This window comes from Artemia franciscana, chromosome 2, assembly GCF_032884065.1.
Source record: "Artemia franciscana chromosome 2, ASM3288406v1, whole genome shotgun sequence".
NCBI lineage: Eukaryota > Metazoa > Arthropoda > Branchiopoda > Anostraca > Artemiidae > Artemia > Artemia franciscana.
Window position 1 is genome coordinate 51,347,360 of NC_088864.1, and position 16,504 is coordinate 51,363,863.

At 36.3% G+C, this 16,504-nt stretch overlaps 1 protein-coding gene across 1 annotated transcript in view; it reads right to left on the bottom strand.

Moving 5' to 3' along the window:
- LOC136043312 (MBT domain-containing protein 1-like) overlaps positions 1-6,146 on the bottom strand; it is a 41,087-nt gene extending 34,941 nt beyond the window's left edge. Inside the window, exons 1-2 of the mRNA XM_065728241.1 lie at positions 6,061-6,146; positions 1,086-1,235 (exon numbers count right to left, since the gene is read on the bottom strand). Coding sequence (XP_065584313.1) covers positions 1,086-1,235; positions 6,061-6,090 — 180 coding nt within the window. The 5' untranslated portion in view covers positions 6,091-6,146. The remainder of the gene's footprint in view (positions 1-1,085; positions 1,236-6,060) is intronic.
- Between the last annotated feature and the right edge of the window lie 10,358 nt (positions 6,147-16,504).

A 16,504-nucleotide genomic window follows, 5' to 3' on the forward strand; every position in this document is an offset into this window, starting at 1 on the left:
GACATTCTTGTAAAATCGAAGAAGATATTTCACAATGTGAAGCTACTGATAGGCACACAAATATTGTCTATCTTCTGTATATCCCAAAGATCACAACAAAATTAAAAAATATTTGCACAAAAAATAATCTGTACGTAGTTTTTACTAATAATTTTAAAATCATTAATTTCTTCAATTCCAGTAAAGTTAAGACCCCAGTTACTCGCCAAAGAGGGGCCTATCAAATACCCTGGGATTGTGGAAATTTCTATGTCGGCAGGACCCATCAGAATCTAGAAAAACGGTTACAACAGCATAAAAAGACATAGACAAGGCATTAATTTCAAATAGTTCCAACAACTCCTTTGATTTTGCTTTAGGTTAGCATATATTTAATAATCCATCCCACACAATACTTTTTGAAAAACCTTCACTCATCGGTAATGATTTGGGGATAAAACAGGTGATTCAAGAATCAATCGAAATTAATCTCAAAATAAATAATAATATTTTTTTGAACAGGGACTTAGGGGAATACTCACTAAATTCTTTGTACTCAAATTTAATTAAAAATTATCTAACAAAATATTTTACAAAAAACAAATATTAACAAAAAACATATTTATAATAGTACTGAACCAGCTACAAAAAGGCCTTTGAAACAGGCTGCTAAAAAAGCAAGGTTGGCTCTGAGAAATTGCATTTAATCACTTTGTTCTCTTTAGTTTGAATGAATTTATATTCTCACTTTATTCTTTTTGTCACTCCTGGTTGAACTTCGTTGAAGTAAGGATAATAGGGCTGTTTTTAAAAAAGTTTTTAAACAACATTATTTAGTTTGATTCTCACAATTTACTGCAAGTTTATTTATATATACATATTTTCTCTCTCGTTCTCGTACTGTGATGAAGACGGCCCTTGGACATAGGGCCAAAATATTCACAGAACTGATTTCCACTGCCATGAAAAGATTTTCCCTATTGTTTCTACTTTGTATTTGTTTGTTACGGAAAGGCAGTGTGGTCTTTGTCGCTATTTTCGACTAACTTATTTACCATCACCAAAAGACTGAAAAAAAAACAAACAAAAAAATAACAGTGACTTACATGCTTGAATAATGAGGCATTAGCAACCAAAAGATTCTGAGTATTCAGATAATCTAACCAATCATAGGTTTCCATACTTCCAATGTCTTCTCTTTTGTAGTAGCTACTAGGAACCTCAGCAAGCATAAGCTGACTTGTTGGCTTCCATAGCTGCAAAAAATAAGTTAGTCATGGCATATATTTAAATATAATTCAATCATAGCTTTATGGATGTAACCAGCTAATTTTTTCTAAACAATTTTGATCCTGTATATATATATATATATATATATATATATATATATATATATATATATATATATATATATATATATATATATATATATATATATATATATATATATATATATATATATATATATATATAGCCTCAAAATTGTTTTGGAGCTAATCAAAACTGTTTGTGGTAATAACTGGTAATGGCATCAAACTGTTTGTGGTAATGACTGGTAAGTAAGGAGTGGATTTTGATTTTGGGAAAAAAAAAGGATTTTGATAACAATTAATATATTGTTACATTAACAACTTAGCGTATATATATATATATATATATATATATATATATATATATATATATATATATATATATATATATATATATATATCAACTACTTATGAGTTTATCAATAACAAGTGGCTGTTTAGTCTTCTCTCTAATGAATGAGTTGGTAATTTTGTCTGTCCAGTTGATTCTCGGAATCTGTCAGACAATTATTTTTAAAACTGTGGATCCTTTTCTCTAGCTGTTTTGTCAGCAACCAGCTTTAAGAACCATATATTAGTACTGACCGGACGTTACTATTGAAAAGCATTAATTTCAGCTTCAAAGAGAAAGTGGTTCTTCTCCAAATGTTTCTTAACTTATCAAAGGTGCTTCCTGCACATGTAATACGTGTGGTAATTTCATACTCAGGGCTTCCCTCAGTGTTCACTAGACTCCTAAGATGTCTATCTCCACCTCTTCAATTTCCTTTGCTGAAACTGTCAGTGGCTCAGCAGGTATCCTATTCACATTATTGCACATGATTTTCGTCTTTTGTGTGCCTATTGCCAAAGCCATTCATTCACCTACTTTCAAGCTCATTTATGTTGTATTGAAGTTCCTCTCTTAAGTGAGAAAAGAAGCATTATATTGTCTACAAAATTTGCATCAAATAAAGTGCTATTTTCATTCAATTGGATGCCACCTATGAAGTTACACGTCTGCAGGATGAAATTAAAGAGTATTGTAAACAACACTGGTGACAGAATGCACTCCTGCCAAATGCCTGAGTTGACTTTGAACCACTCAGTCAAGGCCTCATCATCAGTTTGAATAGCACACATTTGTTTATCATATAACACCATTCTAATTATGACAATTTTATCAGGGAAGCCACAGTAGCACAGTACTTTCCAGAGTGAATTTCTAAGGACTGAGTTGAAAGCCAACAAGAAACTTATGAAAGCCATTGTGATTTCAGTCTGCCATTCATTTGTTTCTTCAATAAGTATTCTAAGACTAAAGGTCAAGTCAGCACATGACCTACTTGGTCAGAAGCTATGCTATTCATCTCTGAGTATGGTATCAACTTTTGTCTGGATGCAATTCAAAAGCGCTTGGGAAAGGACTTAACTTCCTGCAGACAGTAGGATGATACCTCACCAATTGTTGCAATTAGCAGTTATACCCTTCTTAAATAGTTTCACTATAGCCAATTTTTCCCAATCTGGAAGCCATTTTTGGAATATTTCCTAAAGCCTTTGAGGTTTAGTGCTGAGCTTAGGAGCTTGAGAAAAACTTTTTTAGCTGCTTGAGACCTAAAACTCCTTACACTATGTATATTATATGTATATTAGTATTAGTACATAAATTCAAGCACTTGCACAAAGAGCAGGGATTTATAATGGGGCTACCCCTTCAGATATAGAATAGTTACTGTTTCATTTTAAGTTTAAATGTTGACCCTTATTTTATTTAAAAATAACTTGTTTTTTAGTATATTTATGATTGTTTTTCATCTCATATCCAGGCCTATCAAATTTTTGACCAGGGCTGCCAATCCCATATCTCCCACCCAGCTCACTGCTAAATCATATACACAATAACAAGGATACAATTGTTCTCTGGGAAATCGTATATTTGCTAGAATTTGAAAGAAAATTAAAATCTTGAAAGAAATTTCTAAATGAAGCAAAACAATCTAATAAAACACAATACACACAATAGCAAAAAAATTGATATGTCTTTGTATTAAAATCCAGTTTTGAAATATTGCATTTGAAAACATTATTCAACAAGCTTCCAGAACATGCGATTCCATAAATAAAAGGAGATTTTCTGGATTCATAAAAATGCATCAAGAAACATTACATCACAACTTCTCAAACTTTCAATAAGGCATTTGGTTGAACACAGAACTGCAGAAATGAAGGTGATTTCCAAGTTTTTAACACCTACAAATTGGGATATAATTCAGACAAATGTAGGTAATAGACATATAGTCCTTAGCTAGCAGAGATAGTTATTTATACACTTATATGTAATCCAGCAGTAACCTATAAAACAAAATAGTAGATTAGAACCCTTGTTTTATGTTATTTCTTAATAGCATGGTCAAAGTTTTGATAATATACCTACATCTATACAGTTTTTTGATGATATGTTAAAAAAAAATCTGTTGGATGGACACTAAAACAATGAAATTCTCTTTAAGAGGTTCTTAGCTATATTATGAAAGTAGTTAGGTTAGGTGAGTCAAGCTTTCAGAAGAACATATAGAGCCTGAATGATTTCCTGGGAAGATATTTTGAAGCATCTGCCTCTACTCTGTCTATATTCCCAAAACACTAAATTACAGCAATCCAAACCACATTTATGATGCCACTCAAATATAGGCCCAGACCATTTTCCTATCATTTCAATTTAACTGTGCATTTTTTGAATGCTGTTGACTAAAAATAGTGCTAAATTTTGTGATTCAGAACTATGCTGTCAACAATTCTGGGTAAATTCTATTTCAGGGCATGTATTTGCAAATTAAGGGGGGGGGGAGGTAAAGTTCATGGTAAAGTTCAGGGCTCAAGATACTATTAGCCCCAGAAGCAAATATTGAATTATGAAAGAGTGTAAAAGGCATCAAATGATGTTTTCACATTCACCCAAGCTAAATTATACAGCAAACTGCAAATTTACCATTTGTTTAAATTCAAATGCTGAAAAACCAGATTTATTCTAAGATTGTAATCAGCAAATCCCAAATGGTCTAGTTCTAACCCTGGTAAATTTATAGCAAACTATATAACTGGCTTTTGTATAAAGTTAATATACCACTTGATGCCTTTTTTATGCTCTTTGTAAATATAATAATTGCTTCTACCTTAAATTGATATTTAAGCACTTTTTTAGCTCTTAAAAATGACAAATTTTCAAAAAAATATGACAGTTCATGTAACTAACTTACCAATAAAGCAAATATACCACTTGATGCCTTTTCTTATGTTCTTTACAAATATATTAGTCTCTTCAGTAAAGTTCTAGTTAATTGACTTCTTGCTATCTCGGAAAAGGGTTTAGGTTAGGAAAATGAAACTTTCAGGGATGGGTCTACAGGCTAAAGTATGTCCCAGGAAGGTATTTTAAATTAACCACCTCTACTCCTTCTCTCTCCAGAGGGCCCTGAAATTTGCCTACATGACAGGTCTATACCTATTGAAATTTTGACAAAACAACATTTTAACTTAATTTTCAGTTACTACTTGCTTTTTCTCTGCCTTTAGTTCTGAAAATGCAATTCCTGTTATTTGAGTAGAATTTTGATTCATATCAATGTTTTTTTTTTTAATTTAGGAAATGTGTTTGCATATCTTTAAAACCTCATAAAATGGAATTAAGCAAAGTTATTAAGCTGAAAACAATTTTGTTGTACTTTAATTAAGCAGAAAACCTATTTTGCAAGGTTTCACTTTTGTAAAACACATATTTTTAAAGGTCATTAAAGGTCAAGCCCCTCTGGAGGGAGAAAGAGTGGAGGTAGTTGCTTCAAAATACCTTCCCAGGACATACTTTAGTCTGTAGATTCATCCCTGAAAGTTTCTGTTTCCTAACCTAAACCCTTTCTGAGATAGCAAGAAATCAATTAACTAGAATTTTACCATCCCTTCTACCATAAATTCAAATTTAAGCACTTTTTAGGCTATTAAAATGACACATTTTTTATTTAAAGTAAAGTTATCCATTGTTTCTGACAAAATAATACTATGTTTTCTCTATGCTGTTTTCAACAAAATAATACTAGATTTTCTCAGTACAAAGAAGAAAACACCATAACATTGGTAAAATTAATTTATCCAAATTAATGTTGGAAAATTAGTGCTTGTGGATTGTATAACATTAAAGAATGGATTTATAATGAAACAGTAAGTTTGAGAAAAATGTTTTAAAGTTTGAGCCAAATGTTTTTAGCCTTTTTTATACCCCATATTTAGGTCATTTTTTTTAGCTCTAAAAGTGCTTAAGTCTGAATTTGAGGTAGAAGCAATTATTATATTTGTAAATAGCATAAAAAAGGCATCAAGTGGTGTATTCACCTTATTTGAAAGCCAATTATATGGTTTGCTATAATTTTAACCTAGCCCCTGCCAGTCACAGCTATCCAACACATAATGACCAAGATTAGGAACCTGCTGTCTGTCCATAGGAAATGTAGCCCACTTTTCATCAGAATAGCCTATCTGGCCAAGATTAGGCGCTGGCTGAGTACTGGGGCCTTGCAATATGTAAGTAATTTTGCCCCTCTTGAGGTGATGTGCTTTTAGGAGTGATACAAGAAAGCATTTTAAAACACTTTAAAGTAGCCTAGGCTAGTTCTCAGAATTTTTGTAGGCTATTTCCTTCTGGAGAGGCCAATAACTAAATCTATACCACCTAAAATATGATTTTGCTATATTCTGGTCCACTTCTGTAATAAATAGTTACAAAAAAAACAATTATAACCTTAGCCTTCTCTTTTTTTACTGTTGTCATTTCATTCCAAAGAATTTTAGTTCGCTGTTCTATTTTTTCTGCAAATAAAAAGGAAGAGAATTCTATTGCCAAGTGCCAACACAAAATTCAGGGCCAGAAAAAGAAGGATTATGGGAAAAAAGAGCGAATTTGTGAGATTTACGTACGCATGGATGATGCTGTGCAAGCTACTCTTCCCACTGTGGCCATCACTCTGAAGTCCTTTAGGAATCACCATAACTTATCCTAAGGAAATATGAACGTTGCCTTTTATTTTTTCAATCTGCTTAACATAAAAAGTTAGGGGTCTCCCCAATTTAATAAACCTTTGAATTATGATTTTAATAAAAAATTTTATGTCTTTATTATTAGGGGGAAATAACTTGCTAGAAGTTTGTATATATAAAATTTTACCGTTCAGACCTTTAGCTGAACTACGTTAAAATTACTGTTGACTTTACTGTAGTCAAATCAATCACAGTATTTCAAGCTCTTAACGGACTCCAAAGTTCTTTTTATAGCTACTTCTGGAAGACCTGGAATGTTAAACGCTAAGAATAATAACTTTTAATTTAATTTTGGCTTCTAAGATCAAACCCTTTGTTGCACAAAATAATACCTTACACTTTTTTTCTAGATTTTCTCACTAGATTTTCTCACTTTTTACTTATCATGGAAATTTGTGTTCAGTTTTATTTTTCGTGAGTAAGTTTCTAGACGCATTATAGGACAGGAAATAGCTTCCTTAATAATGAATACACTGCTTGGAGTGCATTAATTCTTCTGCTGTTTTAGTTACCAGTCTTTTTCTCAGTTGGATTTTCAGTTTGAATAGCTCAGAAAATAATTGTTTTAATGCTTTCACTCCTCCCGATTGATCGGGAGATCTTCTGACTTTTTTGAAAATCTCCCGACTGAAATTTTCTCCCATATTCTCCCAATTTCTGTTGAATTGAGCTCTGTCCACCTTGAAGTTTCTGATCTTTCGCGATTGTCTGGCAAGATGCTAAAAATGTCTGTGTTACCCGTAAATGGGGTATTTCAAAGCCACCGGCCGCGTTTGATTCACCAAAGTCAGCTGCGGAACCCTTTTTAATAACCTAATCGGTAGCTTGTCCCGTGAGAGACCATTGTTGTGTTTGAAAAAGGCTTAATTTGATTTGATTCTCAGCTCATAACTTCATCTGATCTGATAAGTCAGCTCAGAAAGGTCATTTTCAATGGATAATTAGTGCACAATAATTTTGTGGCTTACTTTACGTGATAGGATTTTTTAGGGTAAGTACTAAGTTTACTGGAACTGGACAATTATACATCCCTGCACGTGGGCAACCCAAAAAGTAGGCTACTAGCCTGTCCTAGGGGGTAGGCGGCTTTTCTGCTTATATGATTGGTTTCTTTACCAAAATGAAATGTTTTATCTTGAAACCAATTCTTAACCTGATGCCAGTTGAAGGATTCTATACTATGAATTCAAATACACTATTCTTATGGGTTTTAAAGACATCCGGTATTTGCCAGACTAATAGCCTAGCCTATATAAGCAAAAAAACGATTTCAAGTGTCGGCGAAATCGACTTCACAGTATAAGAGGATGTATTTCAAGATGTAGGCCAAAGCAAGCCATACCAAATCTGTTTTCAAAGTGCCGATATGTCAAAATGTCATGTCACTGTGTTCTCAAAATACATTAAAAGTGTGTTATTTTGCTTTTCAAGGTGTATTATTTTGTCTTGTTTTTGGGGAGACCGGAAATCTCGAAAAACTATTAGAATGGAGAGATCGGCATATCAGGGATCCGACCAAACTGACTTGTAAATAAAAATTTACTCGGTTCACTAGTCTTGGGGGAATGGAGGACGGGGGAACCCGAAATATTGAGCTATGCGTAAATTGAAGCGAACGGGTGATCGGATTCGAGTGAAATTTAATAATTGAACAGAAGACATGTCTCTGGTGATCTTTTTCATGTCTGGACCGGATTCAACAACAAATTTTTTTTTTGGGGGGGGGGATACTTGACCGGCTTAGACTGGAGAGATAGGATGTGGCTTTTGGGAATAAAAAACATATGCTATGGATAAATCATTTACAGAACCAGATTGGCTCTGGGCACTGTGTGGGGAGTTTGAGGTAGACCCCGAAGCCACGTTCTTTATCAGCGTGCCACCACAGAAAAGCCACCGCTGTTTAAATGGTGGCTCGCCGCTGCCGTTTTTCAGCGGAAATATTTTTCATTGTTGCCAATGTGTCCTTTGACAACCAAAAAGTAATAAAAAAGACGGCCATATACCGTTGCCGTGTTTTTTAACATGTCCATGCACACTGTCTCCACCATGATGATTTATTATATGATAATTACGCTTGTCCGGTCTTTGCCTGCTCAAATACCATAGCATGCCATTGCAACATCTATCTTGCTGTCCGACTTTTGATAGTTTGGGCACTTCCAACTAGGTGCTAGACAACGATACTTGGCATGCAAACAAAAGACCCGAAAAAATGCTCCCATTTTTATTCCAGGATCCCATTACCGGCTTGGGGAGGAGGTTATCTTGTGTTTTAACTGCACTTTCAGGTAGTAATCGAGATTGGGAATAATAGTTTTGTTTATAAGCAATCGATCCGTAAAAGCCGACTCTTAACTTATTGCCCTATTTTGCTGTTTCTTGGGGACTCCTTGACAAGTCAAGGGGAGCCACCAGAAGAGAGGGAGTCACTTACTATAGACCAGGGACATTGCAAGGGGGGTTGCGAGGGTGAAGTCTCCCCATCTTTTTGATGTTCGGTAAAATTTTGGGCCGGAGGTCCAAAATTTACTAAAATTGTTCGGGATTTTTTCGATAGCAGAACTTTTCGGTATATAATATGAAAAAAACTTCGTTTTCTTAAAGAGTTAAAGAGGCTGCGTCCCAAAGTCGAACCTTAAAACGTACAGGAATTAGAAGAGGCAGTTGGGGGGCTGCCGCCCCCCAAACCCCCAGCTTTTAAAGACTCTTTTGTACAGGTTTTTTGTTTTTTTGCTAACCCCCAGCTCTTGGCTTCGGAAAGGCCCTCTTTTAATTAACAAAAAATTGAAATGAATGAATAATGGAATAACTTCGAAAAATGTTAAACACAAGAGGACAGGAGAACCATTGCGCCGAAACTAGTAATTAGTAACAATGAAGCCCCCCCCCAAAAAAACAACCTGTACAAAAGAGTCTTTAAAAGCTGGGGGTTTGGGGGGCGGCAGCCCCCCAACTGCCTCTTCTAATTCCTGTACGTTTTAAGGTTCGACTTTGGGACGCAGCCTCTTTAACTCTTTAAGAAAACGAAGTTTTTTTCATATTATTTCTGTACGTTTTTCTACAATCCATGGTGGATGTAATTTAATAATTCCTTTACTCCTCGTACAGGAATTAGGAGAGGAACTTGGGTGGCTGCCGCCCCCCCGCTTTTAAATCATTGTATAAAATAGAAAAAAAATAGATAGAATGACCGAAATGTTTCTTTTGCTCATAAGAAGGTAATATTCTGTTATCTCTCAAATGATAAGCTGTCCAGGTGTTATCAAAATTTTTTTGATGTTGTGAAAAAAAACCGCCCGTAAGGGACTTGAACCCTTGACCCGAGGATTAAAAGTCTCACGCTCTACCAACTGAGCTAATAACTTGCATGTGTGTAAATATAACTTCTCAATAGGTTTTAAAAATTTCAAATTAACATGGGCTCTTATGGAGAGAAATCCGTTAATTAAATAGCTAATGGGTGGTTTCTGGAAAACAGGGAAGGAGTTATCGGATCAAGCTGAAATTTCGCGGATAAGCTCCTGGGCCGTAGGGGACCTTAACTTGTGAATTTCAGCCCGATCGGACAACGTTAAAAGGGGTGGGGGGGGGGGGGTTGGAGGGTCGAATCTTTCGGGGGGTTAAGATTTTCCTACGAAACTTTCATGGGCACTTACTCGGAGAATTCCGCATCGAATGAGTCTTCGTACACCCAGATCCGATGTCGGATGTGACCTGTAGGCGTCTAGGAAAAAAAAGTAAATGAATTTTAAGTGGCTATGCGTGGTTTCTGGAAAACAGGGAAGGAGTTATCGGATCAAGCTGAAATTTCGCGGATAAGCTCCTGGGCCCTAGGGGACCTTAACTTGTGAATTTCAGCCCGATCGGACAACGTTAAAGGGGGGCTTGGGTTGACAGGTCGAAACTTTCGGCCATATTTTCCCCATGAAGGAAAAGTTGGAGGGGGATGAAATTTTGCAGGTTTCTTAGTTGGAGCTCGGGCTACGAAATGCTTCCCTCCCCATCCGTCTGCGACCACTGGAACCGAAGATCGCTTAACATTGTCGTGTGTCGCCTCATTATAGAGGCACGAGTGTGCCTCCTTGATTTACGCCAATTCGGTAGTTATACAAGATTCCAAATAGGCAATCAGTAAAAATACATTCAGTATAATGATCGGGATTAGGCATAATTGCCAGTGTTCGGTAGGTATCACAAATTCGGCGAGAGAATTTAGTGAAATTATTTAGTGAACTATTCTGTATATTTATGGAGATTCGGTAGCTACACAGAATCCTGAATTCTGTATCGGTTCAAACTATTTCAATATCATGGTTGGGTTTCGGTCATTTATTCGGTTTACTTTTCAGGATTCGGTAGTTACCACGAATCCCGCCTTTTCTTCTAATTTTGACAAAATTATACCAAATACGAATATTGTTCGGTACTCTTTTGATACCAAACAATGCAGTGTAATCCCGAACATGTTGTTGGTCTAAACTTATTCGGTATAAAAACTTGGTCGGTAATTTATTCGGTATAATTGCCAGGAAGCCGGAAGAGGTTGAGTGAAGCACTGCTTGCAGACATAAGGTTTATCTATATCTATATTTATCTATATTTATATATCTATATTTTATATTATCTATATTTATATTTATCTATATTTATCTATTATCTATATAAGGTTTATATATATCTTATCTATGATTTCATCGATAGTACTTACTTTTATTTTGGATCACAAAACGAAGATCTAATCATAAATTTTTGGAATATTCAGCCTGCTAAGCATTTCTTAATATTCTCCATTTTATTAATATTCTCTATTTACATTCTCTATTCTACTGTATTGTATGTCCAGTAACAAATAACACTTCCCAGTCTTATGAGACGCAGATTATTCTGACTCCAATGAAGCTCAGGACATAAAAAGAAAGAAAATTGAAAAGAAAATCAAAATTTTTCCTAGTAGTAGTGGCTCAGATGAGGAATTGCTGATTCTGGAACCAAGCCCCAAGTCCCGACCGAAAAAGAACAGTGGAAAACGTTACGAGCAAAAGTATGTGAAATCCTGGGAGATGGAAGATACATTTAAAGGCTGGCGTTCGAAGAAGCAAGGATCCAAAGTTGCTGTCTCATTGTGGTGCAATGCTGAGCTTTCCTACAAAAAGGATAAAACAGATCTCACTGCCCATGCCCGTTCTTCTGTGCATGTTAAAAACACAGTGACCCCAAAAGTTATGCCTCCTTTTATTTCATGGTTCACGGCGACTTTACGTCTGTGCTTGAGACTTAAGCTAAAATTACTTCATTCCTGGTCAGCAACATCCTGCCATTTTCCCTTTCGGACCAATTGATTCCCCTGGTGAAAGCGATGCCGCAAAAACCGGTCCTTGATAAAGTGCGACTTGGGAAATAAAAAATCGTAAATGTTGATTGTCAGGGACTCGGTCCCTAGTACAAGCAAAAAGTTGTCGAAGAAATGAAGGTGAGACCTTTTTCGTTGGTCATCGACGAAACGACGGATGTGGGAACCATTATACAGCTCGCTGTATGCATTTCCTTTTCTAACAAGAAATGGAAACGGATATCGATGTCATTGATTTTGTGGGGTGCTCAGACAGATCAGCATTTTCAATTTTCACCAAACTGGAGGAAACTTTGGAGTTTGTAAAAGTGAGTTAAGTGACTTTATGGAATTGTTTCAGCTTCTGTAGCGATACCCAGAACGTCATGATGGGTTGTAACAACTTAGTGGCAACTCTGATTTAAAGAAGCCTAATATTGGCTATTAATAGTGAAGTGCAGTTGTCATTTCATTCATCTGTGTGCCTCATACTCCTGCAAGAAACTGATGGAGACTCTAGAATATCTGTGTCGTCATTTCTACAATCATTTCAATATGAGTGCAAAGCGTACAGCTGCCCTGACAGAATTTCAATTGTTTTCAGAGACTGCAGTCCACGAGGTATTAGCACCAGGTCAAAAAAGATGGCTTTTGCTACAGAACTGTGTCCACAGAATTCTGGAGCAGTGGAATGCCCTTACCCTGTATTATACCAGTGCCCATTTTGAAGATTTGACTCACGGCAATGAGTAACTTCTATGTGCCCTGAAAAATCCATTTAGGAGAATCGTCATGATGTTCGTGGACTACGCACTGGGACTTTTTGAACGACTTCAATACCCTTTTCCAGTCCCAGGTGCCTATTTTCTGCCGACTGAAAATTGAAGTCATTCAATTGATGAAAACTCTGTTGAAAAACCTTATGAATGCTTGCGCAGTAAGGACCTGTACCGACATCATGAAAGTTGATGTTGAAGACGAAGCCAGTTATGTAGACGTGCGAAAGGTCTACCTCAGCTTAGATGCTGAAGCAGCAATGGCTGACCTTCTTGCGTCTATTGATGGAAGCAATGCCAATCCCGACGAAGTTGACAAGGTTTATTCTACCGCGAGAGAATTTTCTAAGGAAGTGGTGATCCAGATTAAAAGCCGCTTCTCTTTCGAATAGAAAATTTTTACCTTCTCTGAACTACTTGAATCTGTTCATGCTCAGGATCTAAATCCTCCTAGCCTGGCACCATTTTTGGTGAAATATAGCTTACCCTTCTGGTCCAAAAGTCTGATAGACAGAGAGTGGAGAGAGCAGAGTTCTGTAAGACGGCCAAATGGCAAAGATACCAGTTAACTCTCAGTAACTGACTACTGGAAGCTTATGTTTGGCCAGGAATACTCTTGTGGCAAACCAAAGTTTGGTAACCTGAGGCTTGTCGTTGAGTACTTGTACACTCTATCGTTCTCGAAGGTAATAGCGGAGAGGCTGGTCAGTGCTTTGAAGGACGTCAAAATAGACAAATGTAACGGCCTTTAGACAGGTACGATTAGTTCGACACTTCAGACTAAACTTGGCATGAGTAGGCTAACGGTGGCATCTCAGTCTCTGGTCGTAGACGGGAGCATGAGGCAGTTACTTAAAGGCGTAGTTGCTTCTGCGGCCACTACTGAAGCTAGTGCCACTATCTTGAAATCAGCTTCTTTATTGCGAGCTCGTCTGGCCCCAGAAAAAGCAAACAATATCGTTGACGATCAGGATTCGCTGCAGTGTGATCGAGTGAAAACTCTCACTGAGTTTCGTTTTCATAATTCTGGTTCAAATTATGTGATCAAGTAGTTTTAGCTGCAGTGTGATATAGTGAAAAATTCTGCCGGAGTCCTGTGAATCATATTCACAATTCTAGTTCTAATTATGTGAAGAAGTAGTTATAGATGACTTTCAATAAAACCATTTAGTTTACATAAGTTTTGTATGAAAGAAACCTTGTTCCATATTTCCGTAATTTTCTTTGCAGTACATCAGAAGACAAGACAGCCCAACAACCAAAATAAAAACGCAAAAAAAAAAAATCTTTCTTAAAATGATTTTCCAGGCCCTTTCTTTATTGATTAATTACAAACAGTTTTTTGAAGAAGTCTAGTCGGAAATGTGTTTTAGGATACTTTAAATCTTAATAATCTCGCTCTTTTCCGTCGATTTTTGCTCCGTCTCGTCATATTATATTCATAGCTGATTTTGGAGTAATAATGAGTCTTTGCCTTCCGGAATCTGGGTTCCCAGATTTTCCGAGATTTGTTTTTTAATTTCTTCTGCAATACTTGAAAATTCCGGAAATCTGGAAGTTCAAAAGCCCCCTTTGCCGGATTATTTTGATATACTTTCAGACCGGTTCATATTCCAGATGGAAGAAGAAGATGACGTCTAAGAATAATCTGGAAGCCCAGACTCCAGAAGTTCCAGGAGGTGAAGACTGGACTTAAGACTCTAAAACATATTTTTGATTCTACTTTGTTCTGTTTCTCTATTACTGACATTTTTACCACCCATACAGCTGGTAATGGAGACAAAACAGCTGTTTAAAACCTACTAATTTTTCCCCTGACTTAAAAAAAAACCAACCTCCCGGTAATCTCCCGACTTTTTTGGAGTCGTTACTGATTTCCAGAATAAAAAGTGGAAGCACTGAGCTGTTTGGGATTTCCAATTGAGTATGGTAAGTGCCTAAATGGAGTAGAAAACTAAGCCAGCTTTTTAAACACTGCTTTTTGCTATAGTTAGATTTCTTAAATACAACTAAAAAACATCATGATTCTTATAAACTCTCCTCTTATACTTTTTATATAAAGGTTTATTATAAGAGAATAACTTATGTTTAATACAGGATTGTGGACAACTGATTTTAGTTATCAAACAGTTCGTGGTAACGAACTGTAGTAAGGAGCGATCCGGCTCAATAGTAACAAAAACTCTAAAAAATTGAATTTTGACATCAGTAGCTACATCAAAAGAATTGCATTTTAATGCTGATTTTAAATATATAAGTTTCATCAAGTTTAGTCTTACCCATCAAAAGTTACGAGCCTGAGAAAATTTGCCTTATTTAGGAAAATAGGGGGAAACATCCCCTAAAAGTCGTAGGATCTTAACGAAAATGACACCATCAGATTCAGCGTATCAGAGAACCCTACTGTAGAAGTTTCAAGCTCCTATCTACAAAAATGTGGAATTTTGTATTTTTTGCGAGAAGACAAATCACGGGTGCGTGTTTATTTGTTTGTTTTTTTTTTTTGTTTTTTTTTTTCGTTTCCCCAGGGGTCATCGTATTGACCTAGTGGTCCTATAATGTCGTAAGAGGGCTCATTCTAACGGAAATGAAAATTTCTAGTGCCCTTTTTAAGTGACCAAAAAAATTGGAGGGCATCTAGGCCCCCTCCCACGCTCATTTTTTTCCCAAAGTCAACGGATCAAAATTTTGAGATAGCCATTTTATTCAGCATAGTCGAAAATCATGATAACTATGTCTTTTGGGATGACTTACTCCCCCACAGTCCCTGGGGGAGGGGCTGCAAGTTACAAACTTTGACCAGTGTTTACATATAATAATGGTTATTGGGAAGTGTACAGACGTTTTCAGGGGGATTTTTTGGGTTTTGGGGGTAGGGTTGAGGGGAGGGGGCTATGTGGGAGGATCTTTCCTTGGAAAAATATGTCATGGGGGAAGAAAAATTCAATGAAAAGGGCGCACGGCGCAGAACGAATCTGGTCACGTTAGAAAAAAACGTCAAATTCAGAGCTTAATATACAATGCTGGGTGTTTGGAGCCTCTCTATTATGGAGTATAATTTAAAAAAAAACACTACTATACGAGCGATAAAACATATATACCACAACCATAACTCAACTAACGAAAGAACTGCTAAGAGATAACACAACTATAAAGCGAAAACAGGTGAAAACTAACGGGAAAATAAACGAACTAAGAGGTGGAAGGGGCCCAGAGAAAAAATATAATCCTTTTCGAATTTTGAGCCTAACTTCCGCAAAGGAGTAATAATGTCAGAAGCCCCGAAATACCGAATTATTTTTTTTCAAACAGTTCGTGGTAACGAACTGTAGTAAGGAGCGACCCGGCTCAATAGTAAACGAAACTCTAAATAATAGAATTTTGATGCTAAAATATACATCAAAAGAATCGGATTTTCATGCTGATTTTAAATATATAAGTTTCATCAAATTTGGTCTTTGTCATCAAAAGTTACGAGCCTGAGAAAATTTGTCTTATTTTAGAAAATAGGGGAAAACCCCCCCTAAAAGTCACACATTCTTAACGAAAGTCACACCATCGCATTCGGCGTATCAGAGAACCCTATAGCAAAATTTTCAAACTCCTATCTACAAAAATATGGAATTTCGTATTTTTTGCCAGAAGACAAATCACGGGTGCGTGTTTATTTGTTTTTTTTTGTTTTTTTTTCCCAGGGGTCATCGTGTCGACCAAGTGATCCTAAAATGTTGCAAGAGGGCTCATTCTAACGGAAATAAAAAGTTCTAGTGCCCTTTTTAAGTGACCAAAAAATTGGAGGGCAGCTAGGCCCCCTCCCTCGCTCATTTTTCTCCAAAGTCAACAGATCAAAATTTTGAGATAGCCATTTTGTTCCGCATAGTCAAAAACCATAATGACTATGTCTTTGGGAATGACTTACTCCCCCACAGTCCCTGGGGGAGGGGCTGCAAGTTACAAACTTCGACGAGTGTTTACATATAATAATGGTTATTGGGAAGTGTACAGTCGTTTTCAGGGGATTTTTTTGGTTTTGGGGGTGG